We start from the raw sequence: 25,127 nt of genomic DNA, 5'->3' as shown, positions 1-25,127 counted from the left end.
CCCAAAAAATTACAAACTTTATTAGAATATTTTCAAAACTCGAGGCAAATTTCATCTGAGGAAATCCTTATTTAAAAGCGTGTTAAACATCCTGGTATCTTTGGGGATTACCACACTGCAATGATGATCCTTTTAAAAAGGGGGGGTCAAGCAACTATATAACTTTGGACGTGTTTTGGTACAGATTTGGACGAGCCTTGGTACAGATATGGAGCCCCTTTGGACATTGTTTTTTTCTACGTGTTGGGAGAACAGCCTGAGAAGTTGGTTTTTAAACTTTTTGCCTTCAATGAACACTATTTCCCCACTGAGAGGTTGGGTGAGGAACCCCTGAGTACCACTGAACCCCTGTGTGGTAAAGGATTCTGTGAGGTGTTTTAGGCGCCCACTCAGCTCATGCAAGGAAATAGCTAGGCCTGTCAGTCCTTCATCCATAAGCCTGCCAGAGTAAAGGTTTAGTCCTCAATGAAGTAGCAAATCCATGTCTGGACTGTACCATTTCATAGTGCAAGTAGGGGCTCAGATGATGGAATGCTCCCTCAAGAAAAAAATATTTCTACACATGGAAAGCTAACATGACAGGGAGCAGAACAGGCTAGGCTAAAACCCTACTCCCTGACCTGCTAATTTTCTATCTGCAGGAGTTTTTGGGTGTACAGAGAACCATTCCATGGTACAGCTCAGTTCACTGAGAAAAAGGCCTCAGCTTGCACCGTCGACAACATATCCTAATGCGGCGGAACATCACAGGAGAAGATCCGCTAGTGCGAATAAACTGACTCATGTATCCCTGTCCTCTGTTACCGACCTTCTCATTTGCCTCCTTCAGACGTTATTAAAAAGTCTCCTCACTGGAGTCGTGTGCATCCTTCACCTGCGCACCTACCTCACCATTTACGGTTTTGACGGGGTTTGTCTGAAGAGGGAAGAGTCCTCCTTGGGATGGCAGGCACATCCGTGATTGCAAGGGTGGATTGATCCTGTTCCTATGATCCACCCTCACAATCGTGGATCTGCCCATCTCAAGGAGGGCTTTTCCCTCTTCAGAAAAGCCCCATCGTAAGCGTAAGTGGCGAGGCGCACAGGCAACGAAGCAGAATGAGAGGAATTTCCTCCCCCTTCGCCTCGCTGTACACAGCTACAGCAGGACTTTTTCATAAGGTCTGAAGGAGACTATTGAAGAAACTGCGATTCATCTCCCAAGACACACCAGGGACACATATGATACAGGGGTTTTTTCCCCCATTGTGGATTTGTCAGAAGCAAACCTGTGGAATACTCCGAAACTCTGCATCAGATCTACACCCAACCCTTCTGACTTTATGAAGGCTCATGTCTCTGGGCTATTTTCCTACATCACTTACCTAGCCGCACTTTGAAGCAGAAGAGGGGAAAGGCCCACAGAACATATAAAAACGGGAAAGCTACGGGATCTCCTCCATCTTCAGGAAACCCCATCAGATAGGACTTCCCCCACCCACTCCCTCCCTCCCAGTGTTTCCAAGCCCCACAATACCATTTTCTTATTCCTTCCTGACACTTAAAGCTCAAATACATTTACAAATAAATACATTTTTGCAGATATATATGGGAGTTCATTTAAAAATAGCACTTATTAAAACAGTAAAACCAAATAACCTGTTCCAGGAGATTCCAGGACATCAAGTTCTAAAATGTCAGTCTAAAAGGTTCTGAAAGGCCGATTGTCTCAACCGTGCTGCTTGTGGTGAAAGAAGGGTTGATTTGAACAAGTTCCAATGAGAAAGCCAGTGTGATCCAGGGAATACAGAATTGCACTTCAACCTAAGGGGACTCACCAACCAGAAAACACACACCTGCTCCTAAGTCCGTAAAAGAAAAAATCAGCAGGTAAAGCTTTTCACTGGCATGGAGAGAAATGTGGTTCCTAGTTAATGTTCACAGACAGGGCTGCTGTTAAAAGGTGCAGGAGCAGTGGCTGGTTCAATATTATATTTGCCTCCAGGAAAGCTGGAATCCATTAACATAGACCAGGACTGCACAACTTCAGCCTCCAGCTGTTGTTGTTGGTCTACAACTTCCATCATCCCCAGCCAGAGTGGCCAATAGTCAGGGATGATGGGAGTTGTAGTTCAACAACTGCTGGAAGGCCAATGTTGTGAAGCCCTTCCATAGACTCAGGGATGGTCCAAGAGTACAGAAATAGTTCCTGGACTGTAATTCATACTAGAAGTGAGAGAAATTACATGTTTGGATGTTTCTACCATTAAAAAATAAAAGCAGCACCATCTGTACATGGGAAGCCAGAGCATCAGGGAAAATGTTAACCTGAAACTCCCCACTCACCTCACCCGCCTTGCGAAGCAGAACTTTCCGTGGCAGAAGGCACCCCAGAGCAGATAGCTGCTCTCACCTGGGTCCTTTCATCATCTCCAGTGAGAGGAGTTCCCAGTTTGGGGCATGCTGCAAAGCATGTTGGGTAAGGGGGTGAACTATGGAATGCAAGAGGAAATGAATGGAAGAAGCCATGCTCCGCCTTCCATTGCAGTGGGAGATTTGTTATTTATCATTATTTTTATTTATTTGATTTAAAGGCACATCATGGTTACCAAGCCTGTGTAACAGACAAAAATGCACTACCCCCCTGGCACTGCACAGCGGAGGGTGCTCCTCCTGGTGCGGCCAGTGCCAGGCAGTACTTGCAATTTCCAGGAGTGGGGCAGAGCTTCTCACTAGAATCAGAAGCTCCAAACAGGATGCTGGGAGAGTACAAAGAATCAGGAGGAGCTATAGTTCCCAGGTGTTCCCGCATGCCTTCCCAGCATCCCATTCACAGCCTCACAGCAGTGTTCCCTGTAACAGGGATTCCCAGATGTTGCTGACTACAACTCCCATAATCCCGTCAAAAGCCACTGTCACTGGGGGTGCTGGGAGTTGTAGTCAACCACAACTGGAAAGCCTTGCTACAGGGAACACTGCCTCCCAGAGTCTCATTCAGAACCTCCCAGTGACCCCACATGCTTTCCCAGTATCCTGACCAGAGCCTCCAATCTTGGTGAAAGGTGGCCCGCCGGGTGCCAGAAACAGTTAGCACTGCTTGGCATGAGCTTCACTGGGAGGCACCTGCCTCCACACGGGGCCAAGAGAGTGGTGCATTTCTGTTGCAGATGCCGATGCACAAGCCTACTGGTTACAAGATGGCCAGGGGAAGAGACTCTACATCCAACTCACAGGCCTGTGTGAAAGGAGGCACTGCAGGAAAGCCCTGTCCTCTGCTGAAGAGCAGACTGAAATGGAGCTCCTCTTGCTGGAAAGAATAAAGCGACACAGAAGGGAAACGCTCCCTGCTCCAGGATGCCCTCGAACACCAAAGAATGCATCACGCAAAATGACCAGAAGAGCATAATTTTAACACACATATTGGAATATGGGATGCAAAAGTGAAATTCTCTCTCAGCCTCAGTTTTCTTCATCTGCAAAATGGGCATCACTGGCCTCCTTCCCGGGATAATTCTGAGGATAAACCCGATAAAGACCATACAACATTTTACAAATTAATATGGGCTTGAGACACTGTAGTATCAACAGGGCCTTCACAGAGCTTGGGATCTGACGTGACTTCATTTGAACAGCTTGTGTCCTTCACCCTGCTTAAATTCTTTGGAAAGTATAACTAGTTTATGCACTTCGAATGCTTTACGTTTGCAAAGTCCTATATAATTTTGACCTCATAACTACCCTGCGAGGTAGGTCAGTTGTTCCCATTTTACAGAGAGGGAGATGAGACTTGCCCAAAGCTATGGGAGTCCATGAATTTTAACCTGGATCTCCTAGATCGAAGCCTACATCTTTATCCACTGTGACCATACCAGCTTCAGCCACTACAGCTCTCACTGGCTATCAATCTGGGACTTTGCTTACACCCTTTTGCATAGATAGATGGGTTGTCCTGTTAAAAATGAAGGCAACGGGGTTCCGGCAGTCCCGCGAAATGGATGTCAAAATCTAAACAACAAGGTAAATCTAAACAATAAGTCAACACTTGTCATTCCCACATCTTCCGCTTGGCTCCTCTGTTTGGCCTAGTGTCGAGTGTACGTGAAGTGGTGTCAGAGGTTGAAGGTGTGGGTGAGTCTGGGGCAGCATCCTCCCTAGGTCCATCTGTAGGAGGCAGTTCAGAGATTGGGTCACAGATGCCCCCAGGGGTGGCCAGAGGAGGCACCGGACATGGAGTTGCTGGACCAGTAATGGGCTCCAAAGGCATCCCGGGCACATGACCAGGCGGCAGAGGGGTTCCTGGCTCCGGTGGCCCCCACGGGGGATTGCTGTACCCCTGGTAAGAACTGTAGCTGAGGGGCGCTCCTTGTGAGGGGGATCTCTGGCCAGTAAATACCGCCGCAATGGCCGCCATGGTGGTGGTTTGCCTCCCCAAGAATTCACCCATGTCACTGTGGGAGCGTTCAATGGCATTGACCATCAGCTGGGCTGTTGCCTGGTCCTGCCGCCTCTCATGTTTCCGGTGCTGCCGTTCCTCTTGCCTGGCCCTGTCAAAGGCCTTCAGGTCTTGCCTGTGCAGCCCCCGCATGGCGTCCAGAAGCATTGAGGGGGCTCTTGATGCTGACTCAACCAATTGCATGCTGGTCTCCAGGCGCTGCTTCCTGTTCCGCATCCTCCGGTTCCGCATACGCTCTGCGTTCGTGAGGGGCCTCCGGAACTCCTGAATAGGACCTGCGTGAGGGCGGGAAAGGGCAAAAAATAACCCAGTCACACGGATTAGATCTCCTATATAGCCCTATTCACACATTATGTTCAACGCACATAGATTCTGTGCACAGGGCTCACACACAGTTATTCAGACCCTGGCACTGTTCACACAATCATTTGAATCTAGGTTTAATGTGGGTCACCAACATTAGCATGATTGTGTGAATCTATGCTGAAGTGGGACTCTCAGGCCATAAACCACCTTGGCATGGGTTCACACAATCATGCTAATGTTGGTGACCCACATTAATTCAACCTGGGACCTTCTGCATGCAAAGCAGATGCTCTACCACTGAGCTAAGGCCCCATCCCACTATCCATCTTCCAACACGGAAGGTTTACAAGCCTCATCAACCATCCTTTGCATAAACATGTTACAAGTGGGGGTAAGAACTCCACAATCACACCATGCAAGCAATTGGTATTCAATGCAGAACTGAAAAGCCTGGTCATCACAACTTCTTTTTTCTTTTCTTTTTTCTAATCAAGTGTCAACCCCTTAAGCATGTGAAATATTGAAAGCATATGGGGTATCCCAGAAGCGGATGGTGGAGGGAGCTGAGCAGACAGAGCAAGGTGTGTGTGTGTGTGTGTGTGTGTGTGAGAGAGAGAGAGAGAGAGAGAGAAAGAAACACGTGTGTGTGTGAGAAACACGTGTGTGTGTGTGCGCAAGAGAGAGAGAGAGAAACACGTGTGTGTGTGTGCGAGAGAGAGAGAGAGAGAAACACATGTCTGTGTGTGCGAGAGAGAGAGAGAGAAACACGTGTCTGTGTGTGCGAGAGAGAGAGAGAGAAAGAAACACGTGTGTGTGTGAGAAACACGTGTGTATGTGTGTGCGTGCGAGAGTGAGAGTGAGAGAAACACGTGAGTGTGTGTGTGTGAGAGAGTGAAACACGTGAGTGTGTGTGTGTGTGAGTGAGTGAAACACGTGAGTGTGTGTGTGTGTGAGTGAAACACGTGAGTGTGTGTGTGTGTGAGTGTGAGTGAAACACGTGAGTGTGTGTGTGTGAGTGTGAGTGAAACACGTGAGTGTGAGTGAAACACATGAGAGTGTGTGTGTGTGTGTGTGAAACACGTGAGTGTGTGTGTGAGTGTGAGTGTGAGTGAAACACGTGAGTGTGTGTGTGAGTGTGAGTGAAACACGTGAGTGTGTGAGTGTGAGTGAAACACGTGTGTGTAAGAGAGAGAGAAACACACACATGTTTCTGTGCGTGTGTGTTTGTGTGTGTTTCAATGGCTACTAGTCTGGTGGCTATAGACGACCTCCAGCCTCAGAGGCAAGATGCTGCTAAATATCAGTTGCAGGGAAGCAACAGCAGGAGAGGCGGCAAGCCCTCACCGCTTGGCTGCCTGTGGGCTTCTCAGGCGGCATCTGGTGGGCCACTGTTGGTCAAACAGCATGTTGGTCTAGATGGGCCATGGGCCTGATCCAGCAGGGCTGTTCTGATGTGTGTGTGTGTGTGTGTGTGTGTGTGTGTGTGTGTGTGTGTGTGTTGCACAACACACTTCTGCCCCCGCCCCAAACTGCCCTCTCCAGTATAATATAAATACATCACTCCACAATGAGTGTCCACTTCCATATGGCTCATACGCACATCAGAGCAGAGATACTCTACAATGCCCCAATCTCTCATTCAAACACACAAAGCTGCTTTATCCTGAGTCAAGCCATTCATCTACTCTGACTGGCAGCAGCTCCCTAGGATCTCTCTGGCAGGAGTCTTCCCTAGCTCTGCCACCTCTGGTCCTTTTAGCTGGAGATGCCAGGGATCAAACCTGGGGTCTTCTACCTGTCATGTCAGGCAGGGGCTCTACGAATGAACTACGACCTGCTTCACTTAATACTGCTTTACAGTCAGAACACTGATCTATCCAGCCCACAGCTGGCGGGCAGCAACTCTGCAAGGCCAAGGCAGCTGCTTTTAGTCTGCACTGCTTCCGAGATCTTTTTAACTGGAAATGCTGAGAGGCTGAATCCAGGTGCAAAAATAGGAAGCTGCCTTATCCAAAGTTGGACCACTGGCCTATCTGTTCTGAATGGCAGCAGCTCTCCAGGATTTCAGTGAGAGACTTTGTCCTACGAACATAGGAACCTGACTTATACAGAGTCAGACCTTTGGTCCATCTAATTCAGTATGGTCTGCACAGACTGGCAGCGGCTTCTCCAAGGTTGCAGGCAGCAGTCTCTCTCAGCCCTGCCTTGGAGGTGCCAGGGAGGGAACCTGGAACCTTCTGCACGCAAGCAGGCAAGGTGCTTTCCCCAGAGCATCCCCATCCCCTGAAGGGAATATCTGCTCACATATGGTCTCTCTTTCAAATGCAAGCCAGGGTGGACCCTGCTTGGCAAAGGGGACAATTCATGCTTGTTACCACATGACCAGCATCTGCAGCCCAAGATCATTCTCACTGGAAATGCCAGGGACCAAAGTCATCTCATTGCTCATTCTCACTGATCTTTCGCACAAGTCATGCATCAATTAAAGTAAAGTGTGCCATCAAGTCGGTGTCAACTCCTGGCGACCACAGAGCCCTGTGGTTGTCTTTGGTGGAATACAGGAGGGGTTTACCATTGCCATCTCCCGTGCAGTATGAGATGATGCTTTTCAGCATCTTCCTATATTGCTGCTACCCAATATAGGGGTTTGGGAAACATACAAGCAGGGCTTCGAAGCAGCAACCTCTGGCTGGCTAGTCAAGTCATCTCCCGCTGCACCATTAGGTGGCCATGGATTAATAGAGGATAGCTAATTACAGCATCTCTGTCTCTCTCTATTTCCCAAGCTATGCTCCACCCTTAGTATTTATACAGCACTTTTAGAATACTGAAGCACAGACATTCCCTCAGGTGAACAGCCCAGCCCACACGGTGAAGGGACATGCCAGGAGGGTGTCAGGATGTCCTCAGAATGGCACAGAAGATGTCCTGAGAGATGCACTCTTGCTTTGTCCCCTTTCCAATCTAGTGGGCCAGTAAAGTATCGTCTAAACTGGCCCAGCAAAGACTTTCTGGAACCATTATGGTCTCGCTGCAATGGTACTCCCTCTATCTCCTGACTCTGCAATGTCCAATTCCTGTACTTTTGTCAGTCACTGACCTCTCCCTTCACTCCCATCCATTTATTGTCTTGTGGTAGGAAGCATGAATTGTCTACTTTGCTAAGCAGGGTCCACCCTGGTTTGCATTTGAATGGGAGACCACATGTGAGCAGATATTCCCCTCCGGGGTAGGGATGCTCTGGGAAGAGCACCTGCCGGCTTGCATGCAGAAGGTTCCAAGTTCCCTCCCTGGCATCTCCAAGACAGGGCTGAGAGAGACTCCTGCCTGCAACCTTGGAGAAGCCGCTGCCAGTCTGTGTAGACAATACTGAGCTAGATGGACCAATGGTCTGACTACTGAGTCAGCTTCCTATGTTCCTATTGTAGATTGTAAAGCTGTCTGGGCAGAGGTTCTGTCTTGTCTATGCTCCATCCAGTGACTAGTCCACTGGATGTTAACCTGACATTAGCTACCAGCAGCCAACACTACCGTACCAGTATAACAGCGGTGAACAGTTATTTATTTATTTAAAATATTTATACCCCGCCCCTCCAGTACACTACTGCTCAGGGTAGCTCACAACATTAATAAAACAAATACAATATAACAAAAAAAATTAATAAAATTAAACAAGTTTATAGACAAAGCTAAACCCACATTTAAAATTACAACTTTTTTCTAAAGTTAAAATTAAAAGTTGTTAATAAAAAGCTAAAGACTAAGAACTATAAAGCCTACCAGATATAAAACAATTAAAAGCCTCTTTTAAAAGATATGTCTTTAATTGTTGTTGGGTTTTTTAAAACACTGAGGGAGGGAGAATGGTGAAGCTCTTCTGGAAGGAAATTCCAAAGCCAAGGGGTCACAACCAGAAAGGCCATGTCTTTAGTTCCCACCAACCTGGTAATGGCGGGGCCATGAACAGGGCCTGAGATGCCAAACAGGTTCGTTTGGGCGAATACGGTTCAACAGGTACCCCAGCCCCATGCTGAGTAGGGCTTTAAAGCCTACACCATAGAAGATCCTTACCGTAGGGCCGTAGGCTCCTGCCACCCTCTGGCACAGGCTCCCGGCAGATCAATGTTCTCCCGGGATCTGTCGGAATTCGCTCCGACACAATGGGATTCGGGGCCTGCTGTCCAATGGCAGGATACGGTGTCTGCTGGGCCATGGGTGGATACTGTACGGGCAGTGCCACGGTGGGATAATGGACCTGTTGGGTCACGGTAGGGTACGGCACCTGCTGAGCCAAGGGCGGGTTCACTACCACCTCCTCGAATGTCCACAGCACCTGGGAAAGGCAATGAGGAAATTGGTTTAGGAGTGAGCTGGGGACTCTGCTGTGAGTCCAAGTCCCATACACTTGCTCTCCAGCTGCTCACCACCAGCCCTTGAGCTCACGGGGAAACCCATTACAGTCAGAAAGTACCCAGAACTCTGATGGATCAGGTGGAAGTGTCATGGATCCTGAAATAAAATCACCTCTTCTTTCTTTCCTTATTTCATTTGATTCAGCTCTCGCCTAGAAAATGATGACCTATTTACCTATAACTTCTTCACCCGAAACTTCATTTTTGTGTTTAAGAATTGTTTGCAGATTTTGTAACATTAATCAGTTCATTTTACCTATCTAGGTTTGCTCTTGAATCTCAGACATAAGGAACAGAGGAGGACACGAAAGAGTTTGAGTAACCATAGAACAGAAGAAGATGTCTATGTAACCACTAGTTGTCTGCCAGGAACATTGGAAAGCTGACAATTTCTCTTAGTTAGCATTTTCTGCTTGCTTATCTATCTATCTATCTATCTATCTATCTATCTATCTATCTATCTATCTATCTATTTCATTTATAAACCGCCCCATCCAGAGGCTCTGGGCAGTGTATAACAACTTTTAAAAAGGCATAAAACTCACAATTAAAACAATGCTAAAAACAATATAAAAACAATTCAAAAATAATTAAAACTATTTAAAACCAATTAAAATACATTTAAAAACAACAACACTTCATAAGCCTTGGAAGGCCAGGCCAAATAAATAGGTTTTTAGGGCTCTCTTAAAGGCCAACAGCGAGCCTAAACTGCGGATATCTGCTGGGAGTGCATTCCATAAACCAGGAGCAGTTACAGAAAAGCCCCAGTTCCGAGTCACCACCAGACATACCGGTGGTAACTGCAGACGGACCTCTCCAGATGACCTCAACGAGCGATAGGGATCATAACGAAGAAGGCGCTCTCTAAGGTAACGGCTCTCCAAGCCGTTCCGAGCTTTAAAGGTAATAACCAGCACTTTGTATTTTGCAGCCAGTGTAGCTGTTTTAAGACAGGAATAATATGGTCTCTCCGGGTTACCCCAGAGACCAATCTGGCTGCCACATTTTGAACTAACTGAAGTTTCCGAACTACGTACAAAGGCAGCCCCACGTAGAGCGCATTGCAGCAGTTGGGCCTGGAGGTTACCAGCTGATGCACCACTGTTTTGAGATCGTTCTTTTCAAGGAATGGACGCAGCTGACAAATCAGCCAAAGCTGATAGAAAAGCGCTCCTGGCCATAGCCTCCACCTGAGATACCATGGTGAGATCTGGATCCAAGACCACTCCCAAGCTGCGTACCTGTTCCTTCTGGGAGAGTGTAACCCCATCCAGCACAGGATGATAAAACTCATCCCTTAAATTCCAATCCCCCACAATGAGTACCTCCGTCTTGCTTGGATTCAGCTTCAATTTGTTATCCCTCATCCAGCCCATTACTGCCTGTGCTTACGAGAAATTCTAGGATTAAAGGGTTGAAACATTGATGGGGATTGAGGTTGCCTTCAAGCTTCCTCTCTTGACTTATTGAGGTCATTCATACAGTCAAAAACCATGTTTGGGAGCTGTGAGTGCTCCCAATTTTTGGTTGTTTGGAAGCAAGATAGAAGTAAAACCGGGACAGAAGTGATTGTGTAGAAGTAAGGAAGGAAGATAGTCAGAGGGAAACCCGGGTAGCTTTTCCTCCTACATTGCTTCCACACAATCACTTCTGCCCAGGTTTCCCTCTTATCTTGCTCCCACACAACCTAAAATTGGAAGCACAGACAGCTCCCAACCCTGGGTAGAACACATTTTTTAATTATGTGAATAACCTCTTCCTTTACTTTACAGTTTGTAAGTAAATAAGTAAGAACGATGCTCCTTGTTTTCATGTAGAGCCCTTTGTAATCAATGACAAGTTGATGTTTTAAGCTTTGTCTAAGTTCTAGTCCATATATGTTGTACCAAAAGACAGGAACATAGGAAGCTGCCATATACTGAGTCAGACCACTGATCCATCTAGCTCAGTATTGTCTACACCAGGGCTGCTTAACTTCAGCCCTCCTGCAGATGTTGGCCTACAACTCACATAATTCCTGGCTATTGGCCACTGTGGCTGGGGATTATGGGAGTTGTCGTCCAAAAACAGCTGGAGGGCCTAGGTTGAGCAGGCCTGGTCTACACAGACTGGCAGCGGCTTTTCCAAGGTTGCAGGCAGGAATCTCTCTCAGCCCTATCTTGGAGATGCTGCCAGGGAGGGAACTTGGAACCTTCTGCTCTTCCCAGAGCGGCTCCATCCCCTAAAGGGAATATCTTACCAGTGCTCACACATGTAGTCTCCCATTCATATGCAACCAGGGTGGACCCTGCTTAGTTGAGGGGACAAGTCATGCTTGCTACCACAAGACCAGCTCGCCTTAGATGTAGAAGTAAACTATTCCATGGAAATGTTTTCTCTCAAGCACTTATCTTTAATTATTGTTGGTGCAATACCCTCATCATGAGGAACATGAAACCTTGTGCGGTGTATTCTTTGTCTTAGAGCCTTACACACTACAGTTTTCTGATATAACTTACAGCTAATCTAAATACTGGAGTGTGAGAGGCCATCTAGCCAATCCATGACAAAAGGCCCATCTAGCCTAGCACTCTTTTCCAAGCAGGGGGCAACCAGACGCTTCCAGGAAGTTCTCTAGAAGGCAACAGTCCTCCACTGCTGTTCCTCCCCCGCAAATGCTATTCAGAGGACACTGCTTCTGAACATGGAGGTCAGGGGCGTAACTATAATATGGCAAGGGGAGACAGTTGTCTGGGGGCCCACTGCCTTGGGCCCCCCCACAAGAGGCAAGTCACATGGCTGACTCCCCCAGCCACACACCCCCATGGGCTTCCTTCAGTTGTATTCATCCTCCAAACTTGATGTGAGTGTTAAGACCTGGAGCTACCAGAACAGCATGTCTTTCTCTAGTACCATTAAATGACTTGCATCGTCCACAATTTACAAAACCTTTTTAAAAATAATTTAGGATGATGTTCTATTGTGGCACATAGGAGATATATAGATATAGATAGATAGATAAAAATTTTAATACGTTTTTTGTTACCACTGTTCAGCCTCATTTAAGATTTCTTTACTTCATGAGCTGAGCTTCAGTGAGGAGGTTCAATTTAATGATCACAGCTAATACCAGTGACAGACCCATCCTCCATAAATTTGTCTTAGAGATTTTTAAGGGATCAGCCTGACTCCCCCAGCAACAAGCGACTGTCTGGAATTGAATCCTCGGACCTTTACTCACTGTATGCCAGAATCACATCCCAAGAACATCTAGCCTCCAGTGCTGCCATTGCTTTGCAGCTACTGGGTCTGCTGCCTTAATGGGCTTATAGCAAATAGTGGTTGTAGAAAAATCATAGTCGTCATAACATAGCAATATTAAATACTAATATAATAGTTTTGCTACTGTAATACTGAAAGCAGCACAAGTAATAGCAGAAAACAATAAAAAATAGCAACCCTGTGAGTAAAAATACCGAAGGGCAGCTTATAGGTGTGTATTAAACATGTTTAATTCATTCATTTACTTATTTATTTATCATCATCAGGGTCTTTTAGGTGGCAGCCCCACAGCTGTAGAATTATCCCCCTTGCCACTCCTCTCTTTCTGTTGTATTTCTGATTTTAACAGCTGCTGTTGTTTGATTGTATTTCTCTAAATTGTGAGTTGCCTTGTCATATTTTTAATTTTAGAGGTAGAATATAAATATTATTTATTTATTTACTTACTTACTTATTTAATATACCGCCCGACTCTAAAGGCTCTAGGTGGTTCACAAACCATAAATACAATAAAACACACTATTAAAACTGATAGATAGATAATATATTTCTAAGCCTGGTGAAAAACATGGATGGGATTCCTTTAAAAAATTAAAATAAAAAACCAGTTGTTGAAATAAGGACTAATGTGCAGCTGCACCCTCAGAAGCAACAGAGAACAAATCCCATTACATTATGGGGTTCCCCATTACATCAGAACTAGGCCACTGTTCTTGTGTCCAAAAATTAATCTGAACAACAAACAAAAAGGTTAACCAAAGTATGTTTCCCTACCTGCTGTTCCTTTCTCTGGACCTCTCGTTGCCGCATCAGGAAATCTTCCGACAAGGCCACTGCTTGGGCACAAGTCTCTGGGCCGTGCTCCCTCACCCAGTTTTGGATTTCTTGGGGCAGGATGGTCAGGAACTGCTCCAGGATCAGCAGCTCCAGAATCTGCTCCTTGGTACGTCTCTCTGGCCTCAGCCACTGGTGGCAGAGTTGCTGGAGCTGTCTGTAAATCTCCCGGGGCCCCTCGGCCTCTTGGTAGGGGTGGTGCCTAAACCGCTGCCGCCGGATCTCCAAGCTGACTGTGTCCTCACTGGGTGCCTCTTCCTTTACGTTCCCAAAGTTCCTTCTCTCTGGATGCTCCTGACCACGATAGATGGGCTGGGCTTCTCCACTGAGGCCCGGGTGTCCCATATTTTGGGACACCCAGCCTCCAGAAGGCCACTGGCTGGTGTTGGCTGATCCCTCATAGGAGGTCTGAAAAGAATTAGAGTCCCACTGCATGGTCTTGGGCAATGATGGATTCCTCCATCCTGCCTGTGGGTATTGCACTGCCTTTGGAAACTCCTGTCTTTGGGCTTCCCACTGGTGCTGAAGTCCCTCATCTGGTTCCTGCTTCACCTGCTGAGGAGCGTCCCCAGCCAAAAAGTCCCGCATGGACCCAACTTGGAGGAACCGAGGGACTCTGCCTCCTGCTAGTTCATGGGCAGATGATGGGTCCTGCTCCTCCATTTTCATTGCCGGCTGCATTCCCGGTTCTGGGGCAGCCTGGAACTGGAGGTGGAGGGTAGCCGTTTCCCCTCTCCCAGTAGCCATTTGTATTCCACAAGGGAGGCCTTTGCTAGGCGTCAACGATTAACGTGGGCCAAATCTGGCCCCTTGAGGGAAGACGCCTGACCCTCCCGATGGCCCAACAAGAGGCAAACAAGGGGTCTGCGAGCAGTCGCACTGAAAAGAAAGGGGCTTGCTGGCAGTCTGCTTCGGGGGTGGAGTGCAGCCTTGGCCCACCCACCCCCACTCTGACTGGTCTCCTCAAAGCTCCTGCCCAGCAAAACTAGCTGCCAACCAGAGCCTTGCAACCCAGCCTTTAGAATCCTGGTCAATCACTGCAAAGGTGAAGAAAGCATCTGGGGTTTCGATTGTGTCCTTCACTCTGTGTAACAAAGTGGACGGCACTCGCCAACAGGGGTCTCCTAGGCAAGAAGCAGGTGCTGGTGATGTCCTGTGCACCTGGGGAAAAGCAAATTAATAGAGTGAACACACATTTAGGCTGTATAGAACATCCCTAAACATTTTTTTAAAATATTAAGGTGGCACCTACCAGAAGCCTAGCAAAAGGAAACCAATACTGAGCAATATAGTTTTTCCGTGATTAAATGTTTATTAGTTTTAATGCAATTACAAGTACAATTTTGAGCGTCGATATATCATACAGCAATAATACAAAATAAATATATTCCCCCCATCAATTCATTCCCAGCTTTACTGAGAGATAAATATACTTGAGAGATCACCTTTTCCCATGAAAGCCTGCCTAATAACCAAGATCTGCTTCGGAGGTCTTCCTCTGGGTGCAGCCGTCTTGGGAGAGTAGCCTGGTGGCAGTTGGTTAGAAGGCTTTTTATTCATGTATTTATTTAGAAATAATGGTCTGTTTCAGGGATTCTCAACGTTGGGTCCCCAGATGTTATTGGACTTCAATTCCCATAATCCCCAGCATCAGTGGCCTTTGGTTGGGGATTATTGTTGTTATTATTGTTATTATTATGGGAGTTGAAGTCCAAAAACATATGGGGACCCAAAGTTGAGAACCCCTAGTCTATTCCACCTTTCTGTTGTAGCAAAAACATTCAAGGCAGCTACCATCTCTTAATTCACAACTGTTTTTTAAACACAGAATCATAAGGCTGGTTCACATTATGCATTACTGACAAATCTGAGAACTCCAAGGCATGTGCTCCTGTGGAACATGTTGTGTGAACTCAGACATTTTCGTCTGTCCTTGATCTGCGCCACAAGAACCCGACATTTAGCCAGGATTGATAAGCCAAGTTCAGATCCAAGATTAACTATCCAAGTTAAATGTCATGTGTTTGCGGCATGGATCTGGGATCGATGAGTAAATCCTGACATCACACACACACTCCATGGGCATCAGAGATCTCCGGCATCATTTCAATTGTATGAACCAACCCATTAAGTTTAGTCTATATGGTTTAACATTGTTAAACACATTAACCTGTTGTTAAATTTGTTAACTTGGAGTTGGAAAACCCTCCAAGTTCTCCAACACAGATTTTGAAGTCCAGCGCCTGCTCAGAGCAGAAAACTGCAACAGCATGATGATACAGCCACCCCCTATGAATGTGTCTCCACTTCTAAAGCTATCAGTAGTCACCACACCTTGTGGCAGTGAGTTCCATTACACACTGTGTGAAATACGTCCTTAGGTCCACCCTCAAACTACTGCAAATCAATTTCACTGGAGCTCTATTCACATGTTATATTCAATGCATGTACAAGCTGTGTACAGTGTCTGCACAAACATGCACAGTGATTCACAGGTTATGTTGAATGCAGGTATGGCAGTACACTTCCTATATGTACCCTGCATTTGAGGGAGGCTCTACCTAGGTTAAAATTTAAAATGAACACAAGTGTAGTCATTCACAAAAAAAATGTCCATGTGTAGCACACTGGAAGAACATTGCAAGTTCTCCAGAAAACGGAAATCCTGCCCAAATGAAGAGAACACAAATTCCTGACAAAAGAAATGCAAGGAGACAATTAGGGATGCAAAAAGAGAGTCTGGGGAGCATATAGCTAGAAGAGGTACAACAAAAACTTCTTTAAATATATCAGGAGCAAAAAACCTGCTAGAGAGGCGGTTGCACCCTTGGATGATGAGGGGGTGAAAGGGATTATTAAGGAGTTTAAGGAGACTGCAGAGAAGCTGAATGAGTTCTTTGCATCTGTGTTCATGGTGGAGGATACAGACCATATCCCCGCTCTGGAACTGAGTTTCTCAGGCTTAGTGGCTGAAGAACTGGGCCAATTTGAGGTGACAAGAGAGGGTGTTCTAAACTGTCTTGAAAAACTAAAAATTAACAAATCACCAGGGCTGGATGGCATCCACCCAAGAGTTCTGAAGAACTCAAATGTGAAATTGCTGATGATCTAGCAAAAATATGTTCCTTGTCCCTACAATCAGGCTCTGTACCAGAGGACTGGAAAGTAGCTAACGTTATAGGGATGTGCACAAAACCAGCAAAGCCAGTTCAGCTCGAATCTGAACCGGATTTAAGCTGACTGGGCCCAGTTCTGTGAGCCGTTGGACCAGACCCAGTTCGAGTTCAAAATGAGCCCGTTTGAAAGGGCTCAGAGCTCTACTGGTGAAGGGGAATCCTGTGAGGAATCCTCTTTACCAATAAAGGGCAAGGGGGGCAGGGGAGTACCATAAAAGTGCCACCAGCAGCGCCGGTCCCACCCACCCATCCCCACTGGCCCTCCCGAGTAGCTCGGGCTGGTTTGGGCCTCTACGCAGGGGTGGAGGTCACTAAAATGGCCTCTCTGCATGTGTGGAGGGCATTTTAGTGACCTCCACACCTGTGCCGAGGCCCAAACCAGGCCGAAACCAGCCTGGGCTACTCGGGGGGAGGCCAGCAGGGGTGGGGTGGAGTCACCGCCACCACCACAGCCGGTGGAACTTCTGAAGTACTTTCTTACTCCCCTCACGCCCGCTCTACTTTCAGGGAAGCCTCCCTGCCCCCGCTTTACGGATAAAGGAGAATCCTCACTGGATTCCCCTTTACCAATAGAGTTCTAAGCCGACTTGATTTGAACCAGGCTCGGTTTGGTTCAAACTTGGACCAGCCCCAAACTCTTCCGAGACGAGCTGGCTCAACATCGAGCCCAGCTCACATACCCCTATAATGTAACTCCCATTTTCAAAAGGGATCCAGGGGCATTCGGGAAACTACAGGCCAGTTAGCTCTACTTCTGTGCTGGGTATGTTGATGGAAAACATACTTAAAAATGGTTAAACATATAGACGAACAGGCCTTGCTGAAGGAGAATCGGCATGGCCTCTGCAAGGGCAAGTCTTGCCTCACTAACCTTTTGGAGTTCTTTGAGAGTGTCAACAGGCTTGAGGATAAAGGTGATCCAGTTGACATAGTATACTTGGACATTGTATACTTGGCTTTTGACAAAGTTCCCCAACAAAGACCCTTGAGAAAACTTAGCAGTCATGGATGGGATAATAGAACAGGTTCATGTGTGGATTGGTAACTGGTTGAAGGACAGGAAACAAAGGGTAGGGATAAATGGACAGTTTTCATAACAGAAGTGGGGTCCTCCAGGGTTCTGTACTGGGACAAGTGCTCTTCTTCATAAATGATCTAGAAGTTGGGGTAAGCAGCAAAACAGCCAAATTTGCAGACGACACTAAACTATTTAGGGTATGAAATACAAAACAGATTGTGAGGAGCTCCAAAATAAATATCTCCAAGCTGGGGGAGTGGGAGACAAAATGAGAAATGCAGTTCAATGTAAGCAAGTGTAAAGTGATGTATTTCAGCGGGCGGGGTGGGGGGACACACCCAATGTCACATATACATTGATGCGGTCTGAGCTTTCACTGACTGGGTCATGGTGATCTTGGAGTTGTGGTGGACAGCTCGTTGAAAGTGTTGACTCAGTGTGCGGCAGCTGTGAAAAAGGCAGATCATTAGGAAGGGGATTGAAAATAAGAATGCTAGTATTATAATGCCCTTATACAGATCTATGAGGTGGCCACATTTGGAGTACTATGTACAGTTCTGGTCACCGTATCTTAAGAAGGAGATTTTAGAACTGGAAAGGTGTAGAAGAGGGCAGCCAAGATTATCAGGGGCCTGGAGCACCTTCCTTTTGAAGCATGGCTACAGCATCTAGGGCTTTTTAGTTTGGAAAAGAGGCAACTACAGGGAGACATAATTGAGGTGTATAAAATTATGGACAGAGAGAAATTTTCCTCCCTCTCTCACAACACTAGAACCAGGGGTCATCCCATGAAAATGATGGCCGGGAAATTTAGGACCGACAAGAGGAAGTACTTTTTCACACATAATTGCATAATTAACCTATGGAATTCTCTGTCATGGGATGTGGTGATGGCCACCAGCTTGGATGGCTTTAAAAGGGGCTTAGACAAATTCATGGAGGATAGGTCTATCAATGGCTACTAGTCTGGTGGCTGTGGGCCACCTGCCTCAGAGGCACGATGCCACTCAATACCAGTTGCAGGGAAGCAACAGCAAGAGAGAGGGCATGCTCAGGGGCATCTGGTGAGCCACTGTGTGAAGCAGGATGCTGGACTAGATGGGCCTGATCCAGCAGGGCTGTTCTTATGCAAGTTGCCACCTACTGAGCCAGACCACTGGTCCATCCAGCTTAGTACTGTCTACTTTGGCTGGTAGCAGCTCTCCAGGGCTTCAAGCAGAAAGTTTTTTTTCCTCAGCTCCATCTGGAGATGCCAGGGATTGAACCTGGAACCTTCTGCATGCTAAGCAGATGCTCTGCCACTGAGCTATAGCCCCATCCTGACACATAAGTAATTTCTGATTAGGGCTTGGGTCACCCCAATTTCTAGTGTTATGGGGGAGAGGGGGGGAACCCCTCTCTATCCCACTTTCGCCACACCATAATTTTGTAAAACTATCCAATCCATTCTGTAGTCATCATTTTTTTTCTAATCCCCAAAGCTGCAAATGCTTTAGCCTTTCCTTGTAAAATTATCCAAAACACCAGGGATGCCCATCACTTTCTTGCCCTGCTTGTAGGGTTTGATGAGGCGTCTGGCTGGCTGATCTGGGAAAGATGAGCCTGGATTAGAAGGGTCATCATTTTTAAGTGTTGGAAGGGACCTTAGAAACATAGGAACATAGGAAGCTCCCATATACTGAGTCAGGCCATAGGTCCATCTAGCTCAGCATTGTCTACACAGACTGGCAGAGGCTTCTCCAAGGTTGCAGGCAGGAATCTCTCTCAGCCCTGTCCTGGAGATGCCAGGGAGGGAACTTGGAACCTAGATGCTCTTCCCAGAGTGGCTCCATCCCCTGAGTGGGATATCTGACAGTGCTCACACTTCTAGTCTCCCTCTCATATGCAACCAGGGTGGGCCCTGCTTAGCTAAGGGGACAAGTCATGCTTGCAACCACAAGACCAACTGTCCTCTCCCTTAGAGGCCTTCTAGTCCAGCCCCCTGCTCAGGACAAGAATATGCTATATTACCCCTGACATATTTCCACCTGGCCTCTCTTTGAAAACCTCAGATGAAAGAAAGCCCATCACCACATGGGGCAAACTATTCCACTATAGAAAGCAGCTCTTACCATTTATAAATTCCTGGCCTGAATCTGCTTCCTTTAATTTCAATCCAAGAGTTCTAATCCTGCTTTCAGGAGCAACAGAGAACAAGTCCGCTCTTTCTTCTAGGTGACAGGCCTCCCGGTATTTGAAGCCAGCTATCCTGTCTCCCCTTAGTCTTCCCTTCTCCAGGCTGAACTTATCCAGCTCCTCTGACTGCTCCTCATAGGGCTTGGTTTCCAGAACCCTCACTATCCTTGTTGTCCTCCACTGAAATGGCTCCAATTTATCAACATCCTGCTTAAATGCATTGCCCCGAACTGGACACAGTATTCCAAGTGAGGAATACGCCATGAATAGCATGGAGATCTTGGGGGCAGTTGGCCTTTCTCAACTGAACCTAATTACTGTATTTGTTTTTATTTATACCCTGCCCCTCTAGTACACTATTGCTTGGGACAGCTCACAACATTAACAAAATAGATACAATGTAAAATAAAAGATGAATAAAGTTAAGCAAGTGAAGTTGAGCAAGTTAAAAGACCCGGCTAAAACCACATTATTATTATTATTATTATTATTATTATTACTACTACTACTACATTTATATCCTGCTCTTCCTCCAAGGAGCCCAGAGCGGTGTACTACATACTTGAGTTTCTCTTTCACAACAACCCTGTGAAGTAGGTTAGGCTGAGAGAGAAGTTACTGGCCCAGAGTCACCCAGCTAGTTTCATGGCTGAATGGGGATTTGAACTCGGGTCTCCCTGATCCTAGTCCAGCACGCTAACAACTACACCACGCTGGCTCTCCAAAAAATTAAAAAAAAAATTAGAATTACAATTTTTAAAAAAAGTTTCAAATTAAAAGTTATTAAGAAAAAGCTAAAAACTGAGAACTATAAAAACTATTTTTAAAAAAACTTCACAGGGTTGTTGTGGGGATAAAGTAGTGGGAAGAAAGAGAATCTTATACATTGCTCTGTGCTTCTTGGAGGAAACACAGGATAAACATGCAATACATTTAGAACAAAATAAAAATGCAATACATTTAGAACAAAACAAACAAACATACAGACCAGCATGCAGTGAGCAATGGGTGAAGTCTATGATTGTCGTCAGGGTTGGTAATCTGTTATTATCCGCCTCTGCCTAAATGAGCCCACACATAAACTGAGATCAGAACAGCTTTAATTCACCATTCTGTCCCTGCATCAGAGGAGAGAAGCTAGGGAACAGGGACTTTACGAATTTAGTTCAAATCCCCGCTGGTATGTTTCCCAGATTATAGGAAACACAGCAGTGATAGAGGAAGATGCTGAAAGGCATCATCTCATACCGCTCAGGAGGAGGCAATGGTAAACCCTTCCTGTATTCTACCAAAAGAAAACCACACGGCTCTGTGGGCGCCAGGAGTTGAAATCGACTTGACAGCACACTGTACCTTTACTTTAGGGAGTGTGGAGGCCCTGGACTCCGGCCCTGAAGTCCAGGGCTAAGAGCGCCTTTGGGGAGGAGCAAAACCAGGAGTGGGGTTTTGCCTTCATCTCCTGCTTGTGGCCTTCCCAAAGGAATCTTCTGGCTACTATGAGAAACAAGATGCTGGACTAGATAGGCTTTGTCCTGATCCAGAAGGGCTCTTCTTGTAGACAGAATGGACTATAATATTTTAGACTGATGGTAGGAGGCACCACGTCCCATGCTGAAAACTTTATGCAAGGAAATAATTAGCATATCAGGGCAAAAGATTCTAGGCCAGTCCTTTACCTGCTGTGCTGGTGTTCTATATGGAGGGAGGTTTTCTTGCAGGGAAGCATTCAGAAATGGCATCCCCTGCCTAAAGTGATAACGTCTATTCTGCTGCATCTATAGTCCAAGCCCAAGAAGTACCCATTTGCAGATGAGTCCTGAGCAAGCCTAGAGTTGCAACTCAAGCAGAGACACATCAGGTAACCTAGCCAAAGACTGGGTCACCCCACCCTACATCTGTAGTAATGTCTCTGCTGCTATAGTGACTGGATTCCTCAAACACACTGGATGCAGGGATGTGCCTCAAGCATCCAGTGGGAGCTGATGGGAAGCAAGCAAGACAAAAGCTCTGACTCACTCAGAGAGGCGGCAGATAATCTCACACCGAATTACTATTTTCTAAAAGGATTTATATCTTGCTTTTTGAGCCTCAAAAGGCCCCCCCCCCGACAGCTAAAGAAAATCAAAACCCACGTAATTCAATAAAAATAAAAAAACATTTAGACAAAATTACAACAGTGTAAGCCAGAATTAAAACCAAAGACTGAGAGGCAGAAAAATCTCAGAACTCAGAAGAGGAGGAGACTGGAGAGGAAATCTCAAATAGATGGAGAAAGGCTTAATAAGTGCCAACCCCCCTCCAATATTAATTAATAATCATTATTATCCAACCTTCCTCCAAGAAGGCAGCATACACAGGTTACAGTGTTCCCTCTAGCAGGGACTCCCAGATGTTGACTACAACTCCCAGAATCCCCAAGCAAAGGCTATTGAAGCTGGGGATGCTAGGAGTTGTAGTCAACAACATCTGGGAATCCCTGTTAGAGGGAACACTGACAGGCTACCCTCTTTATCTTCACAACAACCCTATGAGGTAGGTTAGGTTGAGTAACAGTGACAGGCCCAAGGTTACTCAGTGAGCTTTATGGCTAAGAGAGGAGTCACTCCCAGCTCTCACCAGCCTTGTCCAACACTAAGGAGTTCTTGGTCCTGGTCCCCCAGATGTTGTCAGACAACAACTCCCATTAGCCTTCCCACCATGGCCTAAGGGTGGAATGATGGATGTTGTAGTCTTCTTCATTTTCTTATGCAGTTCCTATAGCAGGTGTATGTGTGTGTGTGTGTGTGTATATATATATATATATATATATATATATATATATATATATATATGAACTACAAAAATGTCAATCTGTTTTGTTGAGATTTTTGTAGTAAATACTTATTTCCCTGCACCAATCTACTACTCTTTTTGAGAAGTTGGCATCCAACAACATTTGAGGGCCCATGGTTGAGAACTCCAGCTCTGTACCACATACTAAAGGGGTACTGCAGATTCACAGTAGCTTTTTATCATTTTATTAATATATATCTTGCAGTCTACTAGCGGATCTCTTATGGTGAGAAGAATGAGAATTACTGGGCTGGGGCGTATTTTCACATCCCTCTGACTGACTCCGAATCTCATCAATTGTCTCTGTTCGAGATGACGAAAGGAGATATGGGTGCTTGGCCCAGTTGGTCTGTAGAAGCTGAATCACACACACAAGTCATCACTTGACCTGCCAACTAAGCAATGATCAGGCGTGCATGAAGTCACCCTGGGTTCTGCAGACATGAAGTGGGCCCTCCCTGGAGAGGAACAGGCAGCTCACTACAAGAGGTGTGGCAGATAAGATATGGCATCACCCCTGATACCTCCAAATCAGCTCCTGCCTGTTTCTTGTATGCAGGATGATACTAAGCCTTCATCCATCAAACTAATCTGCACTTTCCCCCTTGCTGTCCCATATGCCTCAAATTGTTGGATTTATGTGGCTGGTCAGGTGGTTGTATTTTATTGTAAATTGTAATTTTCAGTTTGCCAGTTTTTAATGTCCATTGCCTAAAGTAAGACCTTGACCAGTTTTCTTTGGAGCTAGAAGCCAGTCCAAATATTTGGGAGCCAGACAAGGGACACTTGACACAATTATCAGACTTGGATGGTATAAAAATATGTCAAACAAACAAACAAACAAACAAACAAAGTCTCCCCAGTACCCAGTGCTCAGAAATACAATGACTTTGAACATGGAATCCCAGACAAACTCATTTAAGTAAGGGTCAGTGGGTGCACTCATTTATTTATTATGCTTTATCTCTCCCATTTCCTCAAAGGAACTTGAGCTACCTTTTTCTCACAACAACCTTGTGAGGTAGGTTAGGCTAATACAGAGTCACTGGCCCAAAGTCATCCTGTAAGCTTCAGAAACTTAGAAAGGATTCGAACCCAGGTCTCTTGTGTGACTATCTAACCACTACACCAAATGAGAACTAATGGCAACATTTTAATAGGAAGGGTGTGGAATACACACAACTGTCCTAGCAAGGGCTTTCTACTGAAACTGCCTTTTACTGAGTCAGATCACTGATCCAGCTCAGAGCTGTCTACACTGACTGGCAGCAATTCTCCAGATTTCAAACGGGGATTTTTCTCAGCCCTAACTCCAGATGCTAGAGATTGAACCTAGAACTTTCTGCACGCAAAGCAGATGCTCTATATTCAGCTACAGCCCAACCCCAAGGCTACAGACTCCTTTGCCGCCGCCACCCCAACAACAGTTCTGGCAGGATTCAAACCCACAAACATAGTCCTAGAAAGTAGAGGTAGAAAAGAACTGCTCAACAGCCATCAAGACACTTTCAAAAGAGATCCAAAGCCAAGGGATCCAAAGTAGGGAACACTTCCAGTGCCTCTTGGATGGGATCTGGCAGTAAACCCAGAGCAGCTTTGCAAATCTTAACTGGAAAAGGAACTGCCTGCCTGTATCCATACAACCCAGAAAACACACTTTTCCACCCTTAGCAGTTATAAATCAGTAAGCGTGGTGGAATGACAGGGGACAGGAAAAAGGTGGGCGCAAAGATTGTACAAAGCTACAAAAACAAGGCTATGACAGGAAGCAGATGGCAGGAGAGGGAGTTGCGAAAGGGGGGGCGAGCAGAATGACTGGCGGGGTGGGAGGAACGGCAAAGGCAGAGACACACGCTGGAGTGACAGAAGCAGACAACCGCGGGCCATCTCGAGGCAGACTCTCTGCAGGCTACATCAACACCCTTCTGTTTCGCCTCCTTTTGCTTGATTTATTTCTTACATTTTTATACCGCCCCATACAAAAACGAAAAAAAGTCCCAGGGCAGTTAAAGGGCTTTGGGCCCGCATCCCATTTCATCCCGGGGGATGGCAGGGAAAGCGTCCTAAAGGCGCTGGACAGCTCCCTTCTGAACTAGGAGAGGACCCCTGCCCGCAAAAACCCACGTCACTCAGGGGCCATTCACTGGCGAGTGGGGCTCCTCCTTTGTTCCGGGCATATTAGGGCATCTTCTCCCCTCTGGAAAATCCTCCTGGTTTAGGCATTTTTCTCCTCTCGACTCTGCTCCTGGGCTGGATGGAGGTGAGGCCCTTCCCCCTGAGATCAGCAGCACCAGCCCCCTCGGATCCGGGTGGGGGGCTTAGGGGTTCCTTGTCTGCTGGGGTCTGGCTGCTCCCCATACTCCCTGCAATATATATATTTTTTCTCTCGCCCTGGCTGGTTTTGCCCTCCTTCTTCTCTTCCCTTCTGATCTCCCCTCCCGTCCTCCGCCTTCCCCTAACCCGAATCTCCTCTTAGCTCACCTCTTGCCAGTTGCAGAACTCCGGAAACCTGCAGCCCCCCCACCCCAAATGCCCAAGTTTAGACAATCCAACAAGGCTGCTGAAGAAACTGCTTCCTCCCACCCCAGCCAAGAGGAAGAGACAGGAAAAGGAAACTCAACACACCACTCAACATTTCCGGGCTTGTCTAGGAGTCCGAGCTCAGTCGCTTTAACCCC

General features: G+C 46.5%; 1 protein-coding gene and 1 non-coding gene across 9 annotated transcripts; both read right to left on the bottom strand.

Annotated features, from left to right (window-relative positions):
• Nucleotides 1-25,127, bottom strand: LOC128343073 (zinc finger protein with KRAB and SCAN domains 1-like). 8 transcript variants are annotated; one of them, XM_053291560.1, is made up of 5 exons: nucleotides 24,931-25,037; nucleotides 17,824-17,889; nucleotides 13,189-14,409; nucleotides 8,810-9,071; nucleotides 1-4,707 (listed from the first exon to the last, which is right to left on the bottom strand). In XM_053291560.1, the coding sequence occupies exons 3-5, from the start codon at nucleotides 13,993-13,995 to the stop codon at nucleotides 4,025-4,027; spliced, it is 1,752 nt and encodes a 583-aa protein (XP_053147535.1). In that variant the 5' UTR covers nucleotides 13,996-14,409; nucleotides 17,824-17,889; nucleotides 24,931-25,037; the 3' UTR covers nucleotides 1-4,024. The 8 variants fall into 8 exon arrangements, with proteins under 8 accessions (XP_053147535.1, XP_053147531.1, XP_053147536.1 ...); XM_053291556.1 differs by lacking the exon at nucleotides 24,931-25,037 and adding an exon at nucleotides 19,554-20,374; XM_053291561.1 differs by lacking the exons at nucleotides 17,824-17,889; nucleotides 24,931-25,037 and adding an exon at nucleotides 25,075-25,127.
• Nucleotides 18,687-18,758, bottom strand: TRNAA-AGC (transfer RNA alanine (anticodon AGC)). Its single transcript has one exon. It is a non-coding gene; the product is annotated as a tRNA-Ala (tRNA).

This window comes from Hemicordylus capensis, chromosome 2 (genome assembly GCF_027244095.1).
Source record: "Hemicordylus capensis ecotype Gifberg chromosome 2, rHemCap1.1.pri, whole genome shotgun sequence".
NCBI lineage: Eukaryota > Metazoa > Chordata > Lepidosauria > Squamata > Cordylidae > Hemicordylus > Hemicordylus capensis.
The sequence above is the reverse complement of the archived record's forward strand: the minus strand, read 5'-3'. Positions and strand labels throughout refer to the sequence as shown.

Coding starts and splice junctions, on each gene's coding strand:
- LOC128343073 (XM_053291561.1), bottom strand. CDS start 13,995: ATGGCTACTGGGAGAGGGGAAACGGCTACCCTCCACCTCCAGTTCCAG. Junction 9,072..13,188: donor TCCAGAGAAAGGAACAGCAG/GTAGGGAAACAT, acceptor TGCCTTTCCCAG/GTGCTGTGGACATTCGAGGA. Junction 4,708..8,809: donor CAGGAGCCTACGGCCCTACG/GTAAGGATCTTC, acceptor GCCCTCACGCAG/GTCCTATTCAGGAGTTCCGG.